At 34.1% G+C, this 17,003-nt stretch overlaps 1 protein-coding gene across 3 annotated transcripts; it reads left to right on the top strand.

Moving 5' to 3' along the window:
* Nucleotides 1-8,832: 8,832 nt before the first annotated feature.
* On the top strand, nt 8,833-16,809 carry LOC111431191 (lysine-specific demethylase JMJ706-like). 3 transcript variants are annotated; one of them, XR_002708451.1, is made up of 12 exons: nt 8,834-9,297; nt 10,409-10,796; nt 11,419-11,575; nt 11,648-11,867; nt 12,400-12,453; nt 12,537-12,616; nt 12,790-13,067; nt 13,170-13,565; nt 13,853-14,274; nt 14,388-14,627; nt 15,480-16,218; nt 16,522-16,809. XR_002708451.1 is itself a non-coding variant. In XM_023067751.1 (11 exons), the coding sequence occupies exons 1-11, from the start codon at nt 9,295-9,297 to the stop codon at nt 15,855-15,857; spliced, it is 2,613 nt and encodes an 870-aa protein (XP_022923519.1). In that variant the 5' UTR covers nt 8,833-9,294; the 3' UTR covers nt 15,858-16,331. The 3 variants fall into 3 exon arrangements, 2 of the variants coding, with proteins under 2 accessions (XP_022923519.1, XP_022923518.1); XM_023067751.1 differs by lacking the exon at nt 16,522-16,809 and having other exon boundaries at nt 8,833-9,297; nt 15,483-16,331; XM_023067750.1 differs by lacking the exon at nt 16,522-16,809 and having other exon boundaries at nt 15,480-16,331.
* Nucleotides 16,810-17,003: the final 194 nt, after the last annotated feature.

The following is a 17,003-nucleotide window of genomic DNA, read 5'->3' as shown; positions in this document are numbered from 1 at the left end:
TTTAAAAATAATAGTTAAACCATTCATAATTAAATGGCATGAAGGGTAAAATTGTAATTTAACTTCAAAAGATGGGTCCGAGTTTAAGACGGTGGCCGCCTTCAGCCCTTAATTATAATATTCAGTTTTTTGACCCTTTCAAATCCGCCCCACTCATATTTTTTTCATGTCTTTGACTAAAACGACGTGTCGTTTTGAATTCACCCTATGACTTTTCAATGTTACGTGTCGGCTGCTCTGTTTCTTTTTCTTTTTCTTTTTCTTTTATTCTTTGCATTATTTAAATTACGGCAAACCAATAATTACAATATTTCAAAATTTTATTTTAGCAGCAAATCTATCATTACTTGTGAATTGATAAATAAATCATTTTAGTATATAGTTTATTTATTAAATGTTGGTCTTATATTATAAAGTTGTTGACCTACTAAATTAAATTTAATGTGAAAACAAATTTATACCAAAACCTCAAATCACTGTAATTAATTATTTAAATTAAAATTTTAGAACCAGAGACTGTTCACTTAATCTATACGGACGAGAACCCCTATATAAATGGTGAATGTGGGTCGGACTGAAAAAAGATTCTCTTCTGATAGCTAACCGGGGTTAGAGATTGGAATTACAATTCTCGTCTCGGCTCGAATTCTAACAAATTTAAATTTTTAGAAATTATGTTAACTATTATATTATATTATATTTATTTTAATCGAAAAATTTATGTTAATTACAAAATTATATTTTAAAAATTTTAGCTTAATTTGACCATTTTTTTGTTTTTTAATGATTTAATTTAATATGACCTTTTCAACGTGAAAAAGACGGGTAAACCCTTCTCATTTTTTTTTTTGTCGCTTTCGTAAGTTTTAATGACAATATAATTTTTATTTCTCGGTTCATATTTTAAAATAATTCTAAAGTTTTTGTAGTTCAATCATTATCAGATAAGAACATTTCAAACAAAAATTAATAATTTGTCAACTGAACTATGTTTAAATTGTTATTTAGCTATTTTTTTTATAATAAAGTTTGACATTATTTGAGATGGCCACGTGGAATATTATAATTGGTTATGGCTTTGGACTATCAACAAAGACAGAAGTCTAATAGATCTATTTATTGGCCCACGCATTAAATAAATTTCTCATTATTTCAATTTATTGTAATTCCCATTAATTAAATAAATAAATAATTGTGTGTGTGCAATTTTAAATAATATGTTTTCGTTCATTTAAATTAATTTGAAGTTACTTTCATTTAATTTAAAATAAAATAATAATAATCTTTCATTTTTCAAATATTTATTTTAAAGGGTTTATAAATACAATTTAAAAAAAAAATAATTAAAATTTTATATCCGACATTATCTACATTTTATGTCACATGATCACGTTGTCTACTTGACTTCTTGTCACAATCGCATTTTTGATAGAAACAGAACGACACTCACTTTCCAGCCACAAGTGAGTTAAGTCAATTCATTCTTGCGTCACGTATGACCAAGCGACATATGCTCAAACCTTCGACTCCAGTTCAAGAAGAAAGATTGAAATTGGTGTTATATGTGATGCAAGTAAAAACAACAACAACTGCTTACAGTGATACTTGATATCCCTGTCTTTTAAAAAATATTTAATTATTTTTAAATTAAAATTGGGATTTATATTTAAAAAAAAATAATAATAATAATTTAAGAATGTTCTATGGATAATTGATATGGACGTTGAAAATTAAAATTACGCAATCTAAAGTAAAAGCTACCATCACCAACCAACCATTACTGTCTATTTCCCAAAATTCTCATTTCCATAAATGGAGAAAATAAAAAAATAAATATTTAACTTATTTATTTTTATTTTCCCAATAAAGATTTTACTAAAAAGTCATCCAAAAGGTGTGTTACACTAAACTCCAACCCCATTTATTAACCTTTAAATATATATATATATATATATATATATATATATATATATATATATATATATATTCAAACTTTAAAAAAAAAAATTAATTAATTTTTTTTCATATATTTTTAAAAAAATTAAGACATTATTTTAAAATGTGCTTTTTAATTATTAAAGAAAATGAGAATCCTAGTATAGTAATAAAAAAATGGAAAATAATTAAAAAGAAAAAAGGGGTTAAAGGTAAAAACAACTTTTTTGAAAGGCAGCGAAAATAGCATATGATTCAAAAAAAATTATTCCCAAGAATAAAAAAACTTCAAATTTATACGAATGCAAAATCAAATGAATACGAAACAAAACTTATATTCCCGAGACAAAAATGTTCTTAGAAACTTCTGGCAATGTAAACACGGAGAACGATTTAATTTCATTGTTGTTTTTTAAGCAATTTTCAGTTATTCTATTATTAGGATCGCTTTCGTTCGGATATTGTTTCGAATCATTCATGTACCTCTCGTTTACTCGGATGTCAAACGTTAATAAAGTAAAAAAAAATAATGGTTTTGTAAAATTTTAAGGAGCGGATACTCGAGAAGGATATATCTTAATAAGTAATCAATGTCGAGAATTTCTTCTCGTTTAAGTTTATTTTTTTTTAATACGGGAAAGTTGAAAGTAGGGTTTGAGCTTTTACTTTTAGAAAAGCATAACTTTAATTTTCAGCTTTTTTTTTTTTTCTCCTTTTAATTTTATATAAAAATAAAATAAAAGTGGCCGTAAGCTCTCCATAGCCGTAAACGTACGAGGTACGCCTAATTCTCCATAGCCATACCGATAGTAGATATTGTCCTATTTGCGTTTTTCCTTTTAGACTTCCTCACAAAGTTTTTAAAACGCGTATGTTAGGAACAGGTTTCCACACCCTTATAAAGAACGTTTCGTTCTCCTCTTCAATCGATGTAGGATCTCATAGTCCACACCCTTTCGAGTCCTAGCGTCCTTGCTGGCACACTGCTTGCACATTGCCCAGTGTCTGGCTCTGATACCATTTATAACCGTCCAAACCCACTGCTAGCAAATATTGTCCTTTTTTAGCTTCCCCTCGAGATTTTTAAACACTTATCCTTACAAATAATGTTTCGTTCCCCGCTCTAACTTACGTGGGATCTCACATTCTCCCTCTCGACCATACGACAATGACAAGTAGCAGTTATGGTCGATGACTTTATCCCTATGACGATATTCTCTACATCGATACGACTGGTCTCCTCTCCGATTCTGACAACTTTCGTTTCAACCTTGTTAGGTAAGTGTTTAGTTCAAAATAATTGTTTGGTTGGAAGGGTTTATTTATTATTTATTTATTATTAAAAAAAATTAAATGCAATGGATAATATATAAAATATAATTGGATAAAGTAGGTGAAGAGTATGATGTTGGGGTTCATGATTGAATATATATTTATATATTTATTAATTTATTTTGTGGCTTCTGATTGGCTTAGAGGACTTGACTCTTTACATGTAAGATTCCCCTTTTGGAATCATCCATTGGGAATATGACATTATAAATATTAATCTTTATTATATTAATTTTTTAATTTCTCTTTTAAGAGAAATTTGATTTTATTTGATTTGGTTGGATTTAACTTTAATTTAATATCACTAACATTAAATATAAGACAGACAGACAAAGTTATTATCTGTATCAACAAGGTGCACCTTTCTTTTTTGTGGCTCGATCATAGGAACTTCATGATTAAGTGTGTTTATTACAGGGCATGCTCGAAGGACTCGTGTCGATTTGTGGGGATAGCCTTCACTCTTAAAAGCGAGAGTAAGTAGTGTGACATGTCGGGGCCATCTAATACATGGGGCGTTACAAATGACATTAGTACAGAAGTACATGAACAAACCTAGACCATATCGGAATGTGACGGATCCTGGTGACACGATAGTTAAAAAAAGCTTAAAATAATTGAAAACCACTACCTGTACCAACAAAGAAGTAGTTTCGTTCTTCCTCGCTCCCCTTCATTTATGAAGCTTCTCATTGATAATGGGTGACGGTATTCATATATATATATATATATATATATATATATATAACGACCCAGATCCACTGCTTGTCCTCTTTGGGCTTTAAAACGCGTCTGCTACGGGAAGGTTTCCACGTCCTTATAAATGGTGATTTGTTCTCCTCCCCAACCTATGTGGGACATCACAATCCACCCCCCTTCAGGGCTCAGCGTTCTCGCTGGCACTCTTTCCTTCCTCCAATCGATATGGGACCGCCCCCAAACCCCCAACCAATGTGGGACATCACAATCCACCCCCCTTCGGGGCCCAGTGTCCTCGCTGGCACTCTTTCCTTCCTCCAATCGATGTACATCACAATCCACCCCTCTTCGAGGCCCAGCGTTCTCACTGGCACTCTGTCCTTCCTCCAATCGATGTGGGACCGCCCCCAAATCCACCCCCCTTTGGGGCCCAACGTCATTACTGGCACACCGCCTCGTGTCTACCCCTCCTTCGGGAAAGAGCAAGAAGGCTGACACATCGTCCGGTGTCTGACTCTGATACCATTTGTAACGACCTAGATCCACCGCTAGCAGATATTGTCCTCATTGGGCTTTCCCTTTCGGGCTTCCCCTCAAGGCTTTAAAACGCGTCTACTGGAGAAAGGTTTCCACACCCTCATAAATGGTGGTTTGTTCTCCTCCCCAACCAACGTGGAACATCACATTATAAAACTAAACATATTAATTGATTTAATTAGCATCTTTTATATGATTTATAAAGTAAATAAATTGTACAAATTGCAATTATCTTAATTTGAAGGACATTGGCCTAACACACGTCTTGTCCAAAGCTTTAATTAATGAAGTTTGGAAGCTATTCAAATAATTGAAGTTCCATTATGAATTAATTGGGATTAATTAGTGCTAATTAATTAATTGCATTACTTAGAGAGTGGCTCCCAACTCAATGTAGATTCCTCTTAGTACCTATTCTATTATTTCGTATTTTAGTCTCGAGATTTTAAATTAAAATATTTAATTTCGATGTTCGATTTTGTTTACTAATTTATCTTTAATAAGCTACCTTAATTGCCACGTGATCGTTTGGTTAGGTTAATTCTAACCGAAAAAGTCAACTCAAAATTTCGAATAGTAACGGAGTCAAATTTCATATATTAATAATATATTTTACACGTTAAAAAAATAATTTAAAAAATATATGAAATAGCCCATAAAAACGAACTATAGTAAAACTTCATCGTCACGAACACTATTTAAAAATTTATATGCATGAATTATTAAACATGATTGTTAATTCATTGAATCAAAACCGATTTATTTATTTATTTTAATTATTATTATGAACAAATTGAAATTTATTCATTGCTTAAAAAGGGTCACATTTAATTATTTGAAAGCTTAATCTCAACTATTTATAGATATGAGTCTAGATCTAAATTTTTGAATACCTTTGACTTGAAGTGACATTAAATTTTTAAAGATTTAAATACCGGACAATTCCATGCTCGAGATTCGAATAAAAATTTAGAATATGGATTCATTCTGACAGTTTCCTACATACCCAATGACATAACCACGTTAACTAATCGTCTTGGGTTGTAAGAGCTAGATTGGTTGGAAAGGGAAACGAAACATTCTTATAAGGGTGTGAAAACTTTTTCCTAATAGACGTGTTTTAAAATCGTAAGGCTGACGACGATATCTGGTAGTGATTTGATGGGTTATTGTAAATGGTATTAGAGTCAGACATGTTGATTTGAATTTTATGATTAAAATAGTAAAAATAAAATATAAAAAAAAAACAATATTTTTATATATTTATTATCGGGCAAATTATTTAACTACTAATAACTACTCTAGATCGGACGGTGGAGGAAGCGAGTAAGGGGGAGCAGAATCTTGATCGGGTCATCATGGTTTTCAAAATTTGAAGCAAAAGCAAAAATAAAAATAAAAATAAAAAATCGGATGTGGGCCCCACTGATAAATATTTTATTTTATTATTATATTTTTTAAAGGACATTTTGGACTCCCCCAATATATCCGCTTTGCCCCCGAAAAGCATCGAGGGGCCTTCATGTGATTTTGTACCTTTCACTTGGCATTTTCGTCAATTCCGGAACTTTCTAAAATCACTTTGTCCTATACCCCACGCGCTACTCCCTTTACTGCTTTTCAACTCGCCCTATTGTCGCTCAAGCGTCCCTCGTGTCCTTTCAGCTGAGCGAGTACAGTAACGTATCTTACTCGCGACGTAGCGATTGTTTCTTTTTTTTGTTTATTCTCTCTCTTCAGTTAATTCGTTCACGCGATGGGTCCATCTTCTCAACGAAGACCAACCTTATCGTTTTCTTACAAACACGAATTTAAAAATTAAATAAAACTGCACAATTCATTTATTTTATTACCATTTTAATTTATATAATATATATATATATATATATATTTTGAACATGTTTGACCCGTTACGTATCATCGTTAATCTCATGATTTTAAAACGCGTTTGTTAAGGAGAGACTTCCAGACCTTATGAGGAATGTTTTGTTCCTCTCTCAAACGTGAGATCTCAAAAATCTATCCTTCTTGGAGGCCCAATGTTTTTGCTAGCACTCCACCAGTATCTAGCTCTGATACCATGTTTAGCAGATATTGTTCGTTTGATCCTGTACCGCCATCAATCTCGCAATTTTAAAACGTGTATGTTAGGAAGAGGTTTCCACGCCCCGATAAGAAATGATTCATTCTCCTCTTAAATTGAGGTGAGATTTCACCGAATATAAACATTGTCTTTTAATTTCCACACTAAATACTTTGATGTGATATATTATCGTGTGTAAATAATTTTTTTAATTTTAATTTTTTTTTGTCAAAATATTATTTTATGGCTTTTATGGAATAAATTAATATTTAAATGATGGTTTCAAAAAAACCAAAACGAGAGCTACAAAGGTAAATTAATTTTAAAAAAAATTATAATAAAATAAATACAAAAAGAAAAATAATCATTAGGCCAACCTCCAAGTAACGAATGCCAAACGGCCAAACCAACCAATAGGAATTAAAGAAAGAGAGAGAGAACAACCGATTACCAGTACAGCCAGTTGTCCTCTCGCCATGGCATCGTTCTTTCCAATGGATAAAGTTCGCCCGGTGGGGCCGGTTATCCGGTGGGCGTCCCAAACCGTACTGTAAACTGCCAGCTAGTGTCTTCTGGCACCCACCGCCCACGGTAATTCACAATCAATCTCCAATCACACCTTATCCTTCTGCCACGTGTCCTCATTAGTTCAGCTGCTACGGCACGTTACGCTTTCCCATTAGTTCACGCGCCCTCCAACTCCACGCGCTTTTCATGAACCTCACGAACTTTACGGAAGGCGCTTCGAAGGTAAGAAGTCTATATTACCCCCGGAATTTCCGAGGAAAGTGCTGGAAAAGGTGGAGAAATTGGACTTTTGGTTGAAGCAAAACGAACTCACGAAGGTGGGTGGAAACGAATCCTCTGCGGGTGGGCCGCTTCAACTATCGTAAATACTCACGTGGGATTTTTAGCCTCTCGTCGATTGATTGCATCTAGGCCGTTCATTTATATCGCATTGGACGGTAAGGATAGTTCCACGAGTTCTATTTTCGTATTTAATTGGCGCATTCATACCGAAGAAAAGAATAACTCCTATTTCTTCTGTCATGTGAATTTACGGTTAGGCCCTCCAAGTGTTTTATGATTTTTGGGAGTAATTTATTTATTTCATTTTATATTTTGAAACAAATTCAACATTTTAATTTATTATGATTGGGATAATTTTTTTATTAATTAAAATATTAAATATTAATGTTTTTCTTTTAAATTTAGATATTTTCATTTGATCTACTTTTCATAGCTTTAATGTGAAATAAGATCGATTGACTTTATATAAAATTTTGAAATTAAAATGTGATACATCAAAATTTTCATTTCAAAGTTGACTATTCTTGACCTACCTGAACATTATAATTAAATGTATAAAAATATATTAAATAATGGACTCGAGCATACTGTTGTACTTGACATTTATACTCATATTTATATTAAATTTTTTTTCTACAATATCGTAAAAATGTCATTTTATATTAACTATAATCCACGGTCCCAGTAAAATGTCATATTATTTTCATATATATATATATATATATTAAACTCCAATGTAATTAAATAACATTGTATTTTAAATATTATTATGGTAACATCTTTTTTAAAAAGTATTTTGATTTTTGAAATAAAATAATAAAATAATAAAATAATAAATATATTGGTGTGTAAAATGGAAAGTACATTAAGAAATATTTGTAAATAATATTTAAAAATATATAAAAATATAAAAAATAATATCTGGAATTAATCCTCATAAATTCCCTATTCCATATAAAGAATTTATGTTTTAATCCTCGCTGTTATTTATTTACTATAAATTTAAAATTATTTTAAATTAAAATTATTTAATTTTATTAATTAAATTATTACAAAAATGGATTTAATTATTTTTTAATTCACTAAACGAAATTATGTTCATGAATTAAATAGTAAATACCGAAGTGTTAGAGGGGTAAAAAGGTAAAAAAGTCCACAAGTACAGTGGGCAACATAAACACGGACGGAGAAAAACGCGTTTCGGATTTGGGGTGTTTGGTTGAACCACCTAACAACGACCAAATTGGTTCACATTTCTGTCCCTCAAAATTAATTTAATTAATTTATTTTTATATAAATAGTAATAATAATAATAATAATAATAATAATTAAATAATAATAATATATAAATTCATTGGGGGTTAGTTTACTCATTAAAGCGTTAATATTCTTGAGGTATAAAACTATAAATTATCCTCTTGAAGCAACTTTTTTTTGTTTTCTAAGCCTTTCGCTCCTTTTCTCCTCTCTTTCATTTTCTACTGTTCTCTCCCTCCAGTTTCTCTCTCTTACCTCTCTCTCTCTCTCTCTCTCGCCGGTGAATCTCCTTTTCCTCTCGTCGGTAAAGTGCACGCCGTCTCCGAGCACTGCCGTCTTCAGCCTCCGAGATTCTCTCTTTATTGCCGCTTGCGTGTTTTCGTCGCTTTCCTCCGATTCCGCTCTGGAACCTCTGGATCTCGGAAAATCTGGTTGTTCTTGTTCTTTGGCTCTTTTGAGAATGTGGTCCGCTTCCTCGTCCTTTCGCTCCTGCGCTTGAATGCTCCTACTTGGACTGTGCTCTAGGGTTTTGGTTTTTGGATTTTCGATTTGTTTTAACTCTGTTTCTCTGTGGTGGTGCTGTTTCGACGAAGAGAACGAAGACGGAGGCGAGTAAGAATAAGACGCAGCTCCGGGATGAGATGGTACGGATTTCGTGTTTTTTTGTGTGTTTGGTTTGTTATTATTTGCGGAACACAAAGTTATTTCGTGTTTGGTTAGAATTTTGACGAATTTATCTTCTTCTGTTTTACTTTTCAGATCTAGTACATTGTTCAGGCTTTGCATCAATTTTGTAATTGTTATTAAAAATATTTTTGTTATTTGCTTTTCTCTGTCCTCTCTGTTTTTACGAGGTCAAAGAGTCGATTTCTGGTCGTCGAATTTGTATGATTGGAGAATTGGTCGTGGATTTGTGGCTAGAATTTTTGCTGTAATTCCATTTCCGTTGACTTATTTTCGTTCTCTTAGTTTCAATATTTTTGTTCCTGTATTGTGATTGATCTAAATCTTCATTTTCCTCATCGTCCCTATTTATCCTAAAATCTTTGGTTACTGTTACACCTCGTTGAGGAGGATGACTTGACTTGGTTATCTCAAGAGAGTTCTTTTTGTTGTATCAGTTTAGATTTCTTAGTAAAAAGATACGGCGACGAGTTATTTGTGCACCTATGGCGGATGTTGAAAATTTCTGGCTTATTCGATCTTTTAGGACCTTGCTGTATTTTTCTTTAAGATTATTAATATACACGGTTCGCCTTGAAATTCTATTCAAAATCTGTTGAGGGATATGATTAGTGTTATCGGCCTAGATACGGTTCTTTGACTTTCATAATAAAGTTAAGTCGGGACTTCCTGGTGGCTATGTGACATCTGTATGTTGAAGAAGAACCACGTAGGAGTAGATTGATCGCCTGGGGTTTATGAGATGTATTTCGAATTGTAGCAATCTAATTTGCATGCATTTGAATGTGGTCGGACGCATTGCTGTCACTTTCATGTGGTAATTTGATGTCCGGCGGCTTTTATTTTACAAGAGTTCCTTTATTTTGAAAATTGAAATTGTTTAGCTGAATATTAATATGAAGTTTGGACGCAACTAATTCCTAAAATTGGTAAAAATTTCAGTTAATTTCAAGTTTCGATAGATTGAGGGGGGCTTGGACCTTACTGTTATTCATTCAATTGATATGTTTTTTTTCTTACATATGATGGTAACTAAGTGTTATACGTTGGCTTTTGACTGGCTCTTGACAGGTGGAGGGAAAAAATTGTAAATCGAGGGAGGATAGAAATGGGCTAGCTCTTCTGAAGCTCAAGAGGCTTCAGGCTACAAATTCTGAAACTGCCAACAAAACTTCATCTGTCAAGAATATGATGAATAGAAGTGGAGGTGATGCTTTAAGGGTCTCATCTACTTGTGGTGTGAGATTACTTAGTGGCAATGTAGAAACCTTTTCTCGTTCAAGTGGCATGTCAAATGAGAGGGATGTCTTTTCTAAAAGGAGAGTAGACAAGTTTGAGTACGATGATTTAGAGTGGACCGAAAAGATTCCGGAATGCCCTGTATATTCTCCGTCAAAGGAGGAATTTGAGGATCCTTTGGTCTATTTGCAAAAGATAGCTCCTGAAGCCTCAAAATACGGTGAGCTACTTGCCTCCTGTCTATAAGTTGCTTTGACCTTTGAAGTTTGGCTTTTGTATGCATACAAATATTTTCGTGGAAAAATATGCTGTTTTGTTTTCTGTGATGAAATGACGTCTCTTCTATTTTTACTGAAAGAATGGAACATAGTATTTGTTCTGGGCAAACTAAAAGCATCTTTTGAAATTGATCGCAAATCACACACTATTGGGTATACCTGGGTTAGATTTTTATGTAATTGACGCTAACACTACCAAAAGATTTTTCATGCAACAATAGAAGTTAAAACAAAGTCGATTCTTTCTCCTCGGAAGTGATGGAGGAAATAACTCGATATTGTCAGTATGCAATTGGATACTGCAAGAGCTAAGGAAGTTAATGTGATTAGAACTGGACAAAAATTATTTCCAAAAATATGTCAAGGAGCTTATTTATGCTAACATTATCTCACCTTTTATGTCACTGTCCTTTTTGAATTCCCTCAATGAGATTACCAGAAAGCTTTCTAGGAACCATTTTCATTTTTGTCTTCTTTCCCAGCACAACTTTGTTGTTTTCTGTGATGGTCCAAATGTGACTGATATTTACTTTTTTTTTTTAAAAAATAAACTGGGTCTTTCAGGCATATGCAAGATTATCTCCCCACTGATTGCTTCTGTTCCTGCTGGTGCTGTATTAAGTAAGGAGAAACCAGGTTTCAAGTTTACAACGAGAGTGCAACCTTTTCGCTTTGCTGAATGGGATACTGATGATCAGGTTACCTTTTACATGAGTGGAAGGTGAGCATTCTTTGTATACACATGAAATTTGGATTATATCTCTGGTACTGAATATGTAACCTGTCATTTTAGGAACTATTCATTTCGCGATTTTGAAAAATTTGCGAACAAGATATATGCCCGTAGATATAGTAGTTCTGGATGTCTACCTGCCTCATATATGGAAAAGGAATTTTGGCGTGAAATTTCTTGTGGAAGGACGGAAAGTGTAGAATATGCTTGCGATGTTGAGGGTAGTGCCTTTTCATCTTCTCCATCTGATGAGCTTGGGACAAGTAAATGGAATTTGAAGGTGTTTCTCTTTCTTTGTGTGTGCTAAATGGAAAAATGAGGCTTAACAGTTTAAAAAACAAAAAATGCTTACATTGTAGAAATGAACTCATACGTTTGCTATGCTTGTTAGTTTTTGACGACCCATGTTTTTAGACCATCGCTGGAGCTGGAAATTCAAGCCGATTAGTTAGGATATTTGTGACCTATGCATATCTGTAAAAAGAGTTAATGGCACACCTTGAAACAATAGTAAACATGCAGTAATTTGCCATCAAATTTTTGTTGCTAATGCTCACTCCTAGGTTTTGCTCTAGCGTTTTTCAAAGAAAAAGGTATTACTTTACGACATTGAAAGCCTCATCTTGTGAGACAAATTTATTCTTCTCTTCCACTTACTTTGAATTGCATCGAACTTCATTATTCTTTTAAATAAGAAAATAAACATAGTCAACAAGGAATTTCACTTCTTAGAAGTAACATTTGTAGATGTTGATGTGTTCATCTCCTAAAATGTATGTTTGCTTATTCTCGTATATTGCATTTTGTTCCAGAATCTTTCTCGCCTGCCCAAGTCCATACTGCACCTGCTGGAAAATCCAATACCGGTAGGGTGGTTGCTTTATATATCATGCACCATCATGTTAGAACTTCATGTGTTAAATGATTTTTTTATTGGCATCTATAACAGGGAGTAACGGACCCCATGCTTTATATTGGAATGCTGTTTAGTATGTTTGCGTGGCATGTGGAGGATCATTATCTATACAGGTAGGTGTTCTTATATTACCGTTGTTGGAAATCAGATAGACTTTTTGGTTTATATTAGATTTTTGTCAGTTTTTATTGGCACCCACGGTTTTATGTTGATAATTTTGAGGTACTAAGTGATACGTTCAAGTTCGTGTTAGTCCTTCACCTAATTAACCATTCACTTGTTGCAGTATTAATTATCATCATTGTGGGGCATCTAAAACTTGGTATGGCATTCCTGGTCAGGCAGCTTTGCAGTTTGAAAATGTTGTCAGGGAGCACGTATACACCCAGGATATCTTATCAACTGCTGGAGAGGAGGGAGCATTTGACGTACTTCTGGGGAAAACAACGTTGTTTCCACCCAGTATTTTGTTGGATCATAAGGTGCCTGTATACAGAGCTGTCCAGAAACCTGGGGAGTTTGTAATCACCTTCCCCAGAGCATATCATGCTGGATTCAGTCATGGTAAGACATTATAGAACTCCGATTTTGCAGATTCATTGTCATTTATTACGATTGCTCATTATCTATCATCCTTTAATTTCCTCTTTTCCTTGGATTGCACAGGCTTCAATTGTGGTGAAGCAGTAAACTTTGCAATGGGTGATTGGTTCCCTCTGGGTGCTGTTGCCAGCCAGCGGTATGCACTCCTGAACAGGATGCCTCTACTTCCTCATGAAGAGCTTCTATGTAAAGAAGCAATGCTTCTCTATACAAATTCAGAACTTGTAGACCCACATTATGCTTCTGCAGAGTCAACCTCTCATTATTCTGTCAAGACTTCTTTTGTGAGTATGATTCGCTTCCAGCATCGCGCTCGGTGGTCTTTGATGCAATCAAGAACATGCACTGGTGTTTCACCAAATTTTCATGGAACCATTCTTTGCAGCTTGTGCAAACGTGACTGCTATATTTCTTATATCAACTGCAATTGTTATGGACATCCAGTGTGTCTTCGTCATGGTATGCTCATCTACCTCGTTGATTTAATCTAATAACTTGATGAGTACTCATTATGCTCGATTACCCCCTAATTGTGATTGTTATTTTCTGTTCATAAATGTATATTTCTGAAGCCTTTAATTTATGCAGCACGTGGATATATCAGCAATTTGATTTCATAGAAATTACACAAAAATGGAAAAAAAATACTAAGATATCTGTCTTTCTTTTCCTAAAAAAATAATGTCTTATTTTTATGAAAATTTTTATGCTTTTGGTTGTTACTGATCAATGGATTTCTGAACCAGATATCAAATCTCTGAACTTCTCGTGTGGTAGCAACCGTACACTCTTCTTGTGTGAGGATATTTTAGATATGGAATCTGCAGCTCAGAAATTTGAGCAGGAGTGTGGAACATTGGATGAGATTGGGGGGCAAGCTTATAATGGTGAAGAATTATATTCTTATCCTCTGTTAAATTTATTTAAACGAGCTGTTGTGGACGGATACACTCCTTATTGCAAGATAGAAGTGCAGTTGAATTCTGAATTTACTGCTGCTGCTATCTGTCGCTTGGGAGAAAATGAGTGTGTTTCCAGTAGCCAGCCTACACAAAGTTGTATCACTGAAAACCATAGACCTGAATCATCAGATCCATCTCTCTCTTTTGAAGCGTCAACTTTTTGTTCAGTTGTAGACTATAACGAAACATTGTCCACCACTAGCCATGTAAGTCCTGATTTCGAGCTCAACTTATCCATTTTTGTCTGTGAGTTTCTTGATCAAAGTTGCCATGTTTAGAGTATTGAAAGAATAATTATTGATACTATTTTCTCGAACAGGTACAAAAAAATTCAAGTTTTGAACAGTCTTCTGAAGTTTCGAACAGGGCACTTGAATCATCACGTAACCATTGCTCAAGTAAATCTCCAGGCAGTGTACGTGTATCAGAGCTAACGACTGTTGTAGATCGAGAAAGTGATGATTCTGATACAGAAATTTTTAGGGTCAAGCGTCGCCCTCTGAAGCTGGATAAAAAGACCGGGAGCGATGCCACATCTTTAAAGCATTTTGCTAGCCAGGTACTGTTGTTTTGGCCATCTTAAAATCTGGTCGTGGTTGATTTATTCTGAAAGTCTAGCATGAGAAAACTTAGGGTTTATTTGCATGTATTTCCTTAAAGTTAATGGCTAAATTACTTTAAAAAAAAAGAAAAAAAAAAAACTTAGAACTTTGTTCAAAGTTCTTCTATTTTTTCAAAAGTTGCACACTTGCTCTTGAACTTTCTTAAACATTTCAAAATATCTTTGAGGTAAAAATTTATTAAAATGTTGGACAAAAATTAGAACAAAAAATAGTATTGCCATAATCTAGAACAAAAATTGCCATAAGTCACGTTACATGTCCAAATTCTATCTTAACATTTCTCTGCTTCAAGAATAGTTTTATAATATATTTATGAAAACATTTCTCTACTTTTAACAATAGTTTTATAATATTTATGAGAAACATTTCTCTACTTCAACACTAGTTTAGCAAATATTTATGAAAAAAATTCTCTACTTCAACGATAGTTTAGCAAGAATAGAAAAAAACAAATAATGTTTATAATTTAGCCAAAAATAATTTAATGAAAAAGTACCTTTTGTTATGCTTATTATTATTTTTTTTTTGGGGGGGTCTTAAATATTTTTATATGCATTGAATCTTGGCTTTTTGTGTAGACAATAATTATTTATCATTCATCATTTCGTACGAATAATGTCTTTTATCAAACATTCAACAAGATACTTGAAAATAATGAGACACTCTCATTGCCCATCATGAGAAGTCTTTCATTATTTCCAAGTCTATTTGATTAACTTGTTTTTCCGTTGCTAGTGGTACTATATTTTCAATTCTTTCTGAAATTTGGGACTTGTTCATCATTATAGCTGGATGGCCGCAAAAGATTGAAGAGACTCCAAACAAATGGGACTTCCGAGGGAGTAACGCCATCGTATGGTCGTGGAACTGACAACTCACGTTATAAATTATACCCTTCCAGTACTTACAAGGACTCTGCAGAGAGTGATGCAATTGACAAGTATAGCAGAGGGAGTACTATTCCCATCTCTACTATGTGCCAGAGATTCAGCAAGGAGAAACTAAGTAGTAATAGACAGCGCGTCTATGAACTCAACAATCGCAGGAGGGAAAGGTTTCAGCATGAGATGGGAAAGCCCAAAAGGGTACTACATCCACATCCCTCTATGGAGATTGGGCCAAAGCGTGTCAAAATTAGAGGCCCAACACTCGGTCGGCCCGATTGATCCTAATGGGCCTGAAGCTCGGCTATGGTGGCCTTACCTCTCTCTCTGTACAGCCGCATTTGATAGAGAGCCTGACTTTGCTAATCTTAGTCTTCACTAATGGGGGGTTCTAACCACAACACAATGGAAAAGCCATAGATGATTTGATGATATGATTATTCTTCTGGGAGCAGTGACACAGCCATTTAACCTAGGTTGCAGCATTTTAACATTCTTTGTGAAGGCCTTAAAAATGGTGGCCGTTCGCACTCACTCACATGTGGCGATGATGATGATTCTTGAGGGTAACCCGAGTCGGTACCGGGCCATTTATCCCGCCGTCCTGGGACAACCTTCTCTGCAGCAGCTCTGCTTTAAGCAGGTAGATGGTTTAATCAATTTGATGACTAGTTTTTATTCTTCTTTTCTCACTTCCATTTTTGTGAGGTGGGGATTCCCACGTTCATTTGAAAAAAAAAAAAAAGAAAGAAAGAATACATAGCTCTCTCGCTGCTTCCATTTTCACGTTCTTTATTCTTTCTGTAGCGACAGGTTACATGTACCTTGGACTACTGGAATAAAATGCAAAGAATTTCCTTCTTTGTCACTTGTTGCTAACACTTAGAATCTAGACACGAACAGTAGGTTTTGTTTGAAGAATATTAACTGCTATCATCTCATGCAGAGAGACAATATTTTGGGTCTCGTATTCTTGTGGTGGGGGCAAAAGGCAAAGCGCTGCTGCTCCCAGTCCCAGGTAAAGGACATGTTTGAATGAGTGGTGATATTGTTTTATTCTGTTTAGAGGATGGTTGCTTGAGACAAAACTATCCCCCACCCACCCTCATTTCCACCTTTTTATTCCCCCACCCTTTAAAGATTAAAAGAGAATATATTTGGTTTGAATGGTGGGGGGCGGTACCAAACCAGAATTTTTAGAATGAGAAAGGAACCTTTTTTTTACTTTTGAAAATAGCTTGGTCCATTATAAAGTGAATAACGTGTGGGTGTAGAACTGGGGGTTTGTGTATATCAGGTTACGTGGGGGTTTTTTTTTAGTTCATGAATTTAGGCTTCAAAAATTAACAACCCACTGATGGAACATAAAGTTACAAGTTTGAATTTAATTGATTCTTTTCCCCTTTTTTTTTTTTTTTTTTTTTTTTT

Source organism: Cucurbita moschata, unplaced genomic scaffold (assembly GCF_002738365.1).
Source record: "Cucurbita moschata cultivar Rifu unplaced genomic scaffold, Cmos_1.0 Cmo_Scf00035, whole genome shotgun sequence".
Lineage (NCBI taxonomy): Eukaryota > Viridiplantae > Streptophyta > Magnoliopsida > Cucurbitales > Cucurbitaceae > Cucurbita > Cucurbita moschata.
The sequence above is the reverse complement of the archived record's forward strand: the minus strand, read 5'-3'. Positions and strand labels throughout refer to the sequence as shown.